The sequence below is a fragment of the Coffea arabica genome, chromosome 6e (genome assembly GCF_036785885.1).
Source record: "Coffea arabica cultivar ET-39 chromosome 6e, Coffea Arabica ET-39 HiFi, whole genome shotgun sequence".
Taxonomy (NCBI): Eukaryota; Viridiplantae; Streptophyta; class Magnoliopsida; order Gentianales; family Rubiaceae; genus Coffea; species Coffea arabica.
The window spans coordinates 3,486,904-3,498,829 of record NC_092321.1 but is presented as its reverse complement, the minus strand read 5'-3'; the positions used below and the strand labels follow the sequence as shown (position 1 = coordinate 3,498,829).

The 11,926-nt window shown below is 37.7% G+C and overlaps 1 protein-coding gene and 1 pseudogene across 1 annotated transcript; both read left to right on the top strand.

The window, feature by feature from the left end:
• The first annotated feature begins 91 nt into the window (after window positions 1-91).
• On the top strand, window positions 92-2,513 carry LOC113695496 (expansin-A9). Its single transcript, XM_027214620.2, has 3 exons — window positions 92-1,316; window positions 1,482-1,800; window positions 1,886-2,513. The coding sequence occupies exons 1-3, from the start codon at window positions 1,094-1,096 to the stop codon at window positions 2,193-2,195; spliced, it is 852 nt and encodes a 283-aa protein (XP_027070421.2). The 5' UTR covers window positions 92-1,093; the 3' UTR covers window positions 2,196-2,513.
• A 1,804-nt stretch (window positions 2,514-4,317) lies between these two features.
• Window positions 4,318-11,727, top strand: LOC113695718 (expansin-A9-like; annotated as a pseudogene).
• Window positions 11,728-11,926: the final 199 nt, after the last annotated feature.

Sequence of the window (11,926 nt, the reverse complement as noted above, 5' to 3'; positions counted from 1 at the left end):
GTGAAGCACTAAATCAACATGGTGCCAAAACTGAAAAACTTGGCAGATGTTCTCGACGACTTGCCTGCAGTATATCACATTACATTCGTAGAAATCATAGATTATAATTTCTTTCTAATACTTTATCATACATTAGTTTCTAAACCAACATGATACAAAAGTCGAAATTTGGTGATGTGATTTGTTAGCCTCACTCACTACAGTTCAAATAGTGCCTCGGCTTTTTTACCCCCTCCTCCCAGGAGAAAATTCCTCCATAATTCGCTGAAGGAATGCTACTTTTCTTTATGCGTTTAAATATTGACAACAAGACTTTTTTTATCGTTCGTAAGGAACATTTTCATAAATTATAGACCAGAGTTCAAGGAGTCCTCTATCAACACATCAAAATCATCTTCATTTCCAGCACAAGAAGTCAAGTCTTAAGTTGCTGGATCTGCAGTACGCGGGACAAGGTCAGAAAAAGGATCGCCAAAGCATGAACGTTAAAATAGCATGAGATTTCCCTTTTTGGCAAATGGAATCAAAGCCTTCTCTCGAGTGCAATTTCGATATGTTCGATTCCCAACTTATTTCGGCATGAGGGAGGATTTTTCTCTTTGGTTGGGGATCCAGGGAACGTTAAAATAGCATGAGATTTTCCTTTTTGGCAAATGGAATCAAAGCTCGAGTGCAATTTCGATATGTTCGATTCCCAACTTATTTCGGCATGAGGGAGGATTTTTCTCTTTGGTTGGGGATCCAGGGAGGGTTTGCCAGCCTGGGTGCCAAGTAGAATTTGCAAGGGGAACTGTCTAAATAGAGTTAGTTAATGGAGAAATTATTATGGTGTAAGGTAAAAAGCCAGGGAGGGCTTGCCAGCCTGGGTACGGGGAGATTTTGCATCCGAAGCGATTAAATCGAATTAGTTCGCATAGAAAGGTAGAAGGTGAAGAGCGAGGAGCAGATTAACCCTCACCAACGGTAAAAACTTGTAAAGCATTTCCATCCCTCCATTTTATGGCTGTCCCCGTAAACCAATGGATAAAGAAACAGGCTATAAATTTTTCTAATAATTGCGTTAGTCCCGTAATTCTCTCAAGCATCGCTTACCATGGCATCCCTTTCTCCGGCAGTAGTATCTTTTCTGTCCTGGAGTGTTTTCGTGCTTTTTGCACATAATGTAAATGCCGAAAACAGAATCACCTCCTCCATATGGAGGGGCCACCGTTCTCCAATTTCACAGCCCAAGCATCACAGGCCACGTTTCAGTCCTGGCCCTTGGAAAAGCGCTCATGCTACTTTCTATGGAGGCGCTGATGGCTCAGGAACAATGGGTACGTAACCTTTCTGGTCCTCGTTTACGTATTGATCCATTCTCCCGTAGTTGCACCATATATTTATGATATATCACCACACGCCTGCATGCATGGCATGCATGGCTCCAAAGTTTCTGCATATCTCTCCAGTAAATAAATAGGAAGAGATTGAATACTGTATAGGAGGAGCGTGTGGTTATGGGGATCTCAAACAAGAAGGTTACGGCTTGGAGACAGCTGCATTGAGCCAAGCTTTGTTCAACAATGGCCAAACATGCGGGGCCTGTTACGAAATAAAATGTGTCAACGACAACCAGTGGTGTAAACCTGGGCAGCCTTCGCTCTTTGTTACCGCTACCAATAATTGCCCACCAAATTATGCCTTATCCAGCGATAACGGAGGATGGTGCAACCCACCGCGCGAGCATTTTGATCTGGCACAGCCGGCGTTTCTTCAGATTGCTGAATACCAAGCGGGCATTGTCCCTGTTCAATATCGGAGGTATATATTACTACATACATGCGTCAAAGCTAATCATACCGTATTTTCTTTTGCCTTGTATTAAGGGGCCTTTCTTTTGTTGCAGGGTTCCGTGCGCTAAGAAGGGGGGAATTCGATTCACGATTACAGGGAATCCTTACTTCACCCTTGTTTTGGTATGGAATGTTGGAGGAGCTGGAGATGTTACGAGCGTACAGGTGAAGGGCGACAACAATGTAAAATGGACTCCAATGCAGCGAAATTGGGGTCAGAAATGGCAGACTCATACCGTGTTAACTGGGGAGTCGCTCTCCTTCAGAGTTAAGGCAAGTGATGGTAGAACCTCTACTTCATGGCATATTACCCCGCGAAATTGGCAATTCGGTCAAACATTCGAAGGCAAGAACTTCAGGTAGAAGAGATAGGGGTGAAATCAAGAGCACCTGCATATTTTCAACTCAGCTCCTGATGGAAATCGTTGGAGTTATTCTTTCTTTTGAGAATTTTCTGTGGGTGAAGAGTTTCGGAATCATGTGTGCGCCGGAACCGGGAAAACACCAACATCATTCATTATCCGACAAATTTTTAAGGATTAATCTAAACCTTAAACCGTAAGTGCATTTGCTTGATTGTATCTCAGTCGTACCTCTACGAAATTGCCAATACCAATCTTTACAAACAATTGTACGTTTATGGTTCTTTGGCTCAAATACACACGAATTATTCTGATCTAATGTTGCTATGGCAAGCTTATAAAGAATACAAACGATGATGGGGACGGATGCTTGGTGGGAAACTTCGACAAAAGGTATAGCTAGTGTCCGCATCATATGTACGACAGCTTCCTTCCAACTTACAATAGATCATGAAAACTAGAGCTGTTAAACGAACCGAGCTGTTCGGTAGCTCGGTTCGTTTCGACTCGTTCGTGTTCGTGAAAGACTCGTTCGAAATCTTAAACGAATCGAGTTCGAACGAATTTTTTTGTTCGATTAATAATCGAGCGAACACGAGCATGTTCGCGAGTTTTAACGAACGTTCGCGAACATGCTAAACGAACGTTCGCGAACACGAGTATGTTCGCGAGTTTTAACGAACATTCGCGAACATGGACATAATTATCATTTGATAAATTTTAGGGTTAATTTTATGGCTGGACTTTTATATTTGGAGGACAAATTGCTTTGTTTTATTTGTTATTTTTATGTTAATGTTAGTTATATAGTTAATGAATAATAGAATTTAGTCACTTAGTGCTTTAATTATTTTTGAGAATGGTTAATAATTTGCATGGCATATTTAAGGCTTAAAATAATTTGGATTCGAGCATTTCGAGCATGTTCGCGAACGGCTCATTTATGTTAAACGAGTCGAACACGAACTCGAATTCGAACACGAATTTTGCTTAACGAGCCGAACACGAACACAGGTTTGGAGTTCGAAAATTAACGAACGAACACGAACGTTGTTCGAACTGCTTAACGAACAGAGCTCAAACATGAGATATTCGGTTCGATTCGGTTCGTTTACAACTCTAATGAAAACGTAAAGATCTGGTTTATATAATGTACAAATGCTGATACGGCCCGACCTGATTTGCTAACCGAGTATTTTCCAAGGAATTGCTTGATCCCGAATGCATTCCAGAAACGGAAAATATATGCATATATCAGCGCGTCAATTACGCATTATGACAGTAATTCTAATGGCAACCCGTCATTTTCACCGCAAACACTAATAATAATAATAGCAAGATAAGTGCGAGTACCTGCCACTTACATATTTTGCTCAACCAGAAGCAAAAACTGAAGCCGGTGAATACTGAATAGAGCGTCAAATACTTGAAATTAGGACTACATATCTCTTCACCCCTTTTGACCACTCAAATCCTTTCACTCCTGTAGTAGTACGTACATTATTAGGGACTCAGACAAACGCGTCCGAAACATTCGACTGTTTATATATATATGTAGCCGAGGCCTCGAAGGTCTTTAAAAAGTCAATTGTCTGATAGTAAAGAAGCAGCTGATCTTATATGTGCTGACAGAATCAAACAACGATATTATAAAATCCTTAATCACAAGCCCAACTGATCATGGCTGCCATTCACAATCATTTTTCTCACTTCCTTTAATACTACTAGTTCTCGTTCTTGTGCTTTGTGCTGCACTCCTCAAATTCATCAGAATTGAGCAGGATTTCCTGTGATCATCTAAAGCCAATGTTCACGTCTGGTCCATGGAAGAATGCTCGTGCCACCTTCTACGGAGGAGATGATGGCTCAGGAACGATGGCTACGTGGATGACATTATTATTTACACTTTTCCTCACGTCCTAATGCATGCATGGTGCACCATGGCCTGGTGGCTTACGGACTACGACCGAGTTAGTATATATATATATAAAAAAAAAAATTTACCTTTCATCGCTTAAGATGTAAGTGTTTAAGACGAAAAGTTTGCATGCATGGGAGCTTGCGGGTATCAAGACCAATACAAGTAAGGCTCTTGGTTAATTAACACTTAGCGGAACACGGCAATGAGCACTGTATTGTTCAATAATGGGCAGACTTGTGGAGCGAAATAAAATGTGCAGACGATCCTCAATGGTGTAAGCCGGGCCAACCATCACTCTTTGTCACGGCCACCAATTTTTGTGCACCTGATTACAATCTACAGAATTACACGAGGCTGGTGGCAAGTGCAACCCCCCACGAGAGCATTTTGAATTGTCTAAGCCAGAATTCCTTCAAATTGCTGACTACAAGGCTGGCAATTTTTCCTGTACAATATCGCAGGTGCTTAGTCTTATGTTCTGTATAAAATTAGTAGTACTACATAAATTTTAAAAAAAAATGGATACGTTCAAACCACAAAATTGATCATTCATGCACAATAGAATCTTCATGTATTATTCTCATTATTGATATTACCAATGTCTCTCTGCCTGTACACTCAAGATATAATATGAATAAAGAACTTGAGGTTTAACAATGCAGGTTCCATGCAAGATGTTGTAAAATATATAGTATTTCAAAAATATTCTTTGTCCCACATCGAAAAAATGAGAAGTATTATTTTCTCTGTCCCACATTGAGAAGTGAGAAGGGTTGCAGTCTTTGTCCCACATCGGAAGTGAGAAGGGTTGCACCTCACTCTGAAGTCTATAAATAGGATCCACTTCTCCCTCAGAAAATCACCCCAGCAGCTTCAGTTAATATCTTTTGATAGCTGCTCTATCCCTCTCTCTCTCTCTCTTTTATTTTTTTGTTAGTTGATATCTTCCTGATAATTCTGTTCTCATCCTTTTTATATATATATCTGCTGGTTTTAATTTGCTAGTTCTGGTCCTTCTAGTTTGCAACAAGAAGAAAGTTTGTCTTTCTTGTTCGCAATAAATAGAAGAAGGCTTGTTTAATCCTGGGGAAACATTTCAATTTCATGAAATAGTTTCTTAGGACAGTGCTACGCACGACTCAAGCAGATAGTGTTAACATTGTTGTAGCCAATTATCCAACAATCTAAGAAACTATGGCATCTGACAATGTTAGCACCCCGCAGCTTTCATCATCCCCTATTGAAGTATAGGAGGAAAACGCTTCTCGATTTGCACATATGTGCCGAGTAGCCCCAGAGTCTACCACCCATTCTTTAACATTAGCTGCAATGTTCACTTGAGAGATGACTGCAGCAATTATTTCATCTCCTTCGGTTAAATTAACCTTAGGAGGATTACCATTTGCTTTGTCACCTTTATTGTATCTATACAGGGCAACATAATGTTCTGATTTTCTACAATAATGGCAATTGCCTTTCTTTTTCTTAAAGTTGGGAATATTAGGCTTGTAATTGGAATTTTTTAGTCTATTATACTGGGACTTATTGGCTTGCATATAGCTACAATACACGTCAAATAATTCATTTAAGAGTGTTTGTAAAATAGTATGCCTACATACCTTATTGGCATATTGCCACGATTCTTGTATTTTGACATCTGTGGTTGAAGCAAGTTGGGACTCCGTTAGTGCATAGACCACTCCATGGATGTCGAGTCGTGAGTGTACTCGTTCTTGCCACCTTTTGAAATTTTCATTGGCGAAAATTTCAATTTTGGATACATCTGGAAAGGGCTTGGCAAATGGTAGTGCCACTGCAACAGTTGCTGATGAAGGCTGCGGGGTGCTAACATTGTCAGATGCCATAGTTTCTTAGATTGTTGGATAATTGGCTACAACAATGTTAACACTATCTGCTTGAGTCGTGCGTAGCACTGTCCTAAGAAACTATTTCATGAAATTGAAATGTTTCCCCAGGATTAAACAAGCCTTCTTCTATTTATTGCGAACAAGAAAGACAAACTTTCTTCTTGTTGCAAACTAGAAGGACCAGAACTAGCAAATTAAAACCAGCAGATATATATATAAAAAGGATGAGAACAGAATTATCAGGAAGATATCAACTAACAAAAAAATAAAAGAGAGAGAGAGAGAGAGGGATAGAGCAGCTATCAAAAGATATTAACTGAAGCTGCTGGGGTGATTTTCTGAGGGAGAAGTGGATCCTATTTATAGACTTCAGAGTGAGGTGCAACCCTTCTCACTTCCGATGTGGGACAAAGACTGCAACCCTTCTCACTTCTCAATGTGGGACAGAGAAAATAATACTTCTCATTTTTTCGATGTGGGACAAAGAATATTTTTGAAATACTATATATTTTACAACATCTTGCATGGAACCTGCATTGTTAAACCTCAAGTTCTTTATTCATATTATATCTTGAGTGTACAGGCAGAGAGACATTGGTAATATCAATAATGAGAATAATACATGAAGATTCTATTGTGCATGAATGATCAATTTTGTGGTTTGAACGTATCCATTTTTTTTTAAAATTTATGTAGTACTACTAATTTTATACAGAACATAAGACTAAGCACCTGCGATATTGTACAGGAAAAATTGCCAGACAAGAAATAGACAGTGCTACGCACGACTCAAGCAGATAGTGTTAACATTGTTGTAGCCAATTATCCAACAATCTAAGAAACTATGGCATCTAACAATGTTAGCACCCCGCAGCCTTCATCAGCAACTGTTGCAGTGGCACTACCATTCGCCAAGCCCTTTCCAGATGTATCCAAAATTGAAATTTTCGCCAATGAAAATTTCAAAAGGTGGCAAGAACGAGTACACTCACGACTCGACATCCATGGAGTGGTCTATGCACTAACGGAGTCCCAACTTGCTTCAACCACAGATGTCAAAATACAAGAATCGTGGCAATATGCCAATAAGGTATGTAGGCATACTATTTTACAAACACTCTTAAATGAATTATTTGACGTGTATTGTAGCTATATGCAAGCCAATAAGTCCCAGTATAATAGACTAAAAAATTCCAATTACAAGCCTAATATTCCCAACTTTAAGAAAAAGAAAGGCAATTGCCATTATTGTAGAAAATCAGAACATTATGTTGCCCTGTATAGATACAATAAAGGTGACAAAGCAAATGGTAATCCTCCTAAGGTTAATTTAACCGAAGGAGATGAAATAATTGCTGCAGTCATCTCTCAAGTGAACATTGCAGCTAATGTTAAAGAATGGGTGGTAGACTCTGGGGCTACTCGGCACATATGTGCAAATCGAGAAGCGTTTTCCTCCTATACTTCAATAGGGGATGATGAAAAAATAGTCTACCTTGCAGACTCACGAACTACTAAAGTTCTGGGTAAGGGCAAAGTACTATTGAAACTCACTTCAGGAAATACTTTGGCTCTTAATGATGTGCTGCATGTTCCAAATATTCGGGCAAATCTTGTTTCTGTGGCTTTGCTTGGAAAAGTTGGGGTGAAAGTGTCATTCGAATCTGAAAAGATTGTAATGACAAGAAATAATGTGTTTGTAGGGAAAGGCTATTGTAATCAGGGACTTTTTGTACTTAATATTTCCAATGTGATAAATGAAAATGCATCTTCTTCTGCTTATATTGTTGATTCCATTTCTTTATGGCATGCTAGATTAGGACATGTTAATATTGGTTATATAAAGAAAATGCAATCATGTGGTCTAATTTCTGGTATTAATGATAATATGGACAAATGTGAAATATGTGCAGAAGCTAAAATAACAAAGAAAAGTTGTATAACTGTCCATAGAGAAACTGAGTTATTAAATTTAATTCATACTGATTTAGGTGATTTAAAACAAACAATGACTAGAGGTGGGAAAAGGTATTATGTCACCTTTATAGATGACTATTCTAGATATACCAAAGTTTATTTACTTAGAAATAAAGATGATACTTATAATGCCTTTTTATCCTATAAATCTGAAGTAGAAAATCAACTTAATAAAAGGATAAAAAGAATTAGATCAGATAGGGGTGGAGAATATTTAACTTTAGATAACCTTTGTGAACAGGAAGGCATAATACATGAAATAACTCCACCTTATTCTCCAGAATCTAATGGAGTAGCTGAAAGGAAAAATAGAACATTAAAAGAAATGATGAACTCTATGTTAATTAGTTCTCATGCTCCAGATAATTTATGGGGAGAAGCTATATTATCTGCATGTCACTTACAAAATAGAATCCCACATAAAAAGACTGGCAAAACACCTTATGAGTTATGGAAAAATTATAAACCAAATTTGAAATATTTAAAAGTTTGGGGGTGTCTTGCTAAAGTCTTGTTGCCTGAACCTAAGAAAAGGAAAATAGGTTCTAAAACTTCTGATTGTATGTTTATTGGTTATGCTGAACATAGTGCTGCATATAGATTTCTTGTGTTAAGAAGTGATATACTTGATTGTAATACAATTATTGAGACAAAGAATGCTGAATTTTTTGAACATATTTTTCCACTGTCTAGTAAAATTTCTCATGCACCTGTTGAAATAAATAAGGAAATTATTCCAATTGAGGAATTAAGAAGGAGCAAAAGGCCAAGAAAAGAATTTTCATTTGGAAATGAATTCCAAACCTTTCTTGTTGATAATGATCCTTTAACATACTCCGATGCTATTTCTTCTCCTGAGTGTAAATTTTGGAAAGAAGCAATTAAATCTGAAATAGATTCTATCTTGTCAAATAAAACTTGGATTTTGGTAGACTTACCTCCTGGTGCAAAACCTATTGGTTGCAAATGGATTTTTAAAAGAAAATATAACTCTGATGGCTCTATAGAAAAGTACAAAGCTCGTTTAGTAGCAAAAGGATTTTCTCAAAAACAAAATATTGATTATTTTGATACATTTGCACCAGTAACTAGAATTGCGTCTATTCGAGTTTTATTTGCTTTAGCTTCTATCCATAAACTTGTTATTCATCAAATGGATGTCAAAACAGCCTTTTTAAATGGTGATTTAGAAGAAGAAATTTATATGTTTCAACCTGAGGGATGTATTGTATCTGGACAAGAAAATAAGGTTTGTAAACTAATTAAATCTCTTTATGGCCTAAAACAAGCTCCTAAACAGTGGCATGAGAAATTTGATCAAGTATTGATGAAAGATGGATTTTCGTCTGTAGAAGTGGATAAATGTGTATATGTTAAAATTATAAATGATCAATATGTGATAATCAGTTTATATGTGGATGACATGCTTATATTTGGTACTAGTCTAGATATTGTAAATAGTACTAAATATTTTTTGTCTTCTAATTTTGATATGAAAGATTTGGGTGAAGCCAAAATAATATTGGGTGTTAAAATCATAAGGAAATGTGATGGTATAATGTTGTCACAAGAACATTATACAGAGAAACTTCTTAGGAAGTTTGAAAATTATGATGTGACACCTGTGAGTACTCCTTATGATGCTAACACTCAATTAAAGAAAAATAATGGTGACCCAATTGCTCAGTCTAAATATGCTCAGATTATTGGGAGTCTGATGCATCTGATGAATTTTACTAGACCTGATATAGCTTATGCTGTATGTCGACTGAGTAGATATACTCATAATCCCAACCGTGAGTATTGGTTTGCATTAGTCAGACTAATGAAATATTTGAGAGGTACCATGAATTTTGGTATCCTGTATAGTGGATTTCCCACTGTATTAGAAGGTTACAGTGATGCTAATTGGATCTCTGATTCAAATGATACGAAATCCACTAGTGGTTATGTGTTCACCCTTGGTGGTGGTGCAATAGCATGGAAATCTGCTAGACAGACAATCATTGCTAGATCAACAATGGAGTCAGAGTTTGTAGCTCTGGAACTGACAGGGACTGAGGCCGAGTGGTTGAGAAATTTCTTAGCTAACATTCCTTCAACTAAGGATTTGTTGCCTCCTGTGTCCATACATTGTGACTGTCAAGCAGCGATTGTCATAGCTAAAAATAAATCGTATAATTGTAAAAGTCGACACATGAGTTTGAGACATGATGTCGTAAAGCAGCTGCTTAGAGATGGAATTATTTCCATTGATTATGTAAAGTCAGAGTTGAATTTGGCCGATCCTCTGACTAAACCCGTAGGAAGAAAATTGATTCTTCAAACTACGAAAGAAATGGGACTTCGACCAACAAGTTGTCAATAGAGACGGTAACCCAACCTATGTGATTGGTGATCCCATGAAGTAGGTTCATATGGGTAATAACAAGTCTATATTGATAGTAAAGCACTTCAAATTTAAGTCCCTCTAGAAATAAGTGCTTTGAGTAATTGTGAGGATGAGTTAAAACTCTTAATGAATTCATATCCCATTAGGGAGGTGTAGTTAAAGCAATATACACTTGATGAATTCACCTATATGAGAGTGGAGTGGGGCCGCTCCTATAAGAGTCATTGGTCAAATCTTTAGAGCTCTCATGAATAACCAGGCAGGCGCACGGCCAAAAAGCGCAAAATCGCGTTAACAGCAAATTATGGGTTGTAATGTGATTGATAAAATCTCTGTCATACATCAAGAGTTATTGGTTCATAGAAATTTATATTTCACCAATAATTCTGTAGATCATATTTTATCAATCTATGTTTGGTTCATAGTCCAAAAGACACCAATCTAATTACATTTCAACCAAATCCAGCAGAGTACTTTTAAAATTCTTCCTTTATCCAAAGAATTTTTTTGAAATAGGTGGGAGATTGTTGTAAAATATATAGTATTTCAAAAATATTCTTTGTCCCACATCGAAAAAATGAGAAGTATTATTTTCTCTGTCCCACATTGAGAAGTGAGAAGGGTTGCAGTTTTTGTCCCACATCGGAAGTGAGAAGGGTTGCACCTCACTCTGAAGTCTATAAATAGGATCCACTTCTCCCTCAGAAAATCACCCCAGCAGCTTCAGTTAATATCTTTTGATAGCTGTTCTATCCCTCTCTCTCTCTCTCTTTTATTTTTTTGTTAGTTGATATCTTCCTGATAATTCTGTTCTCATCCTTTTTATATATATATCTGCTGGTTTTAATTTGCTAGTTCTGGTCCTTCTAGTTTGCAACAAGAAGAAAGTTTGTCTTTCTTGTTCGCAATAAATAGAAGAAGGCTTGTTTAATCCTGGGGAAACATTTCAATTTCATGAAATAGTTTCTTAGGACAGTGCTACGCACGACTCAAGCAGATAGTGTTAACATTGTTGTAGCCAATTATCCAACACAAGAAACAAGAAGGAATCTGCTTCACCATAGCAGGGAATCCCTACTTCAATTTGGTATTGGTAAGAAACGTTGGAGGGGCTGGAGATGTCGCGCGCGTGGAGGTACAAGGGGCTGATAAATCCAACTGGATACATTTGAGGAGCAACTGGGGTCAGAAATGGCAGTCCGATGCCAAGTTGTTTTGTCAGACACTTTATTTTCGAGTTGCAACAAGCGATGGAAGGAAACGTCAATTTCTTTGCTTGTCGCTCCTTAAAAGTGGCAATCCCGCCAAACCTTCGAGGGCAATTATTTTGCTTTGAAGAATAAGGGATTCAGCCAATGCATTTCTGCTCTGCATTCTTCTACTTTTCTCCTACTTTTATTCTCCTACTTTTCTTGTCATTGCATAGTTACCAGCCAATGCTTGTTGGAAGATTACGGCATCGGAGGTTCTATTTCATCATCTGACTCTACTCTTTTGGATAATTACCACGCGTTTGGATGAGCAAGTGCCTACTGCTCCAAACGCAATGAAATGCAGAGACTAGCTTAAATAAA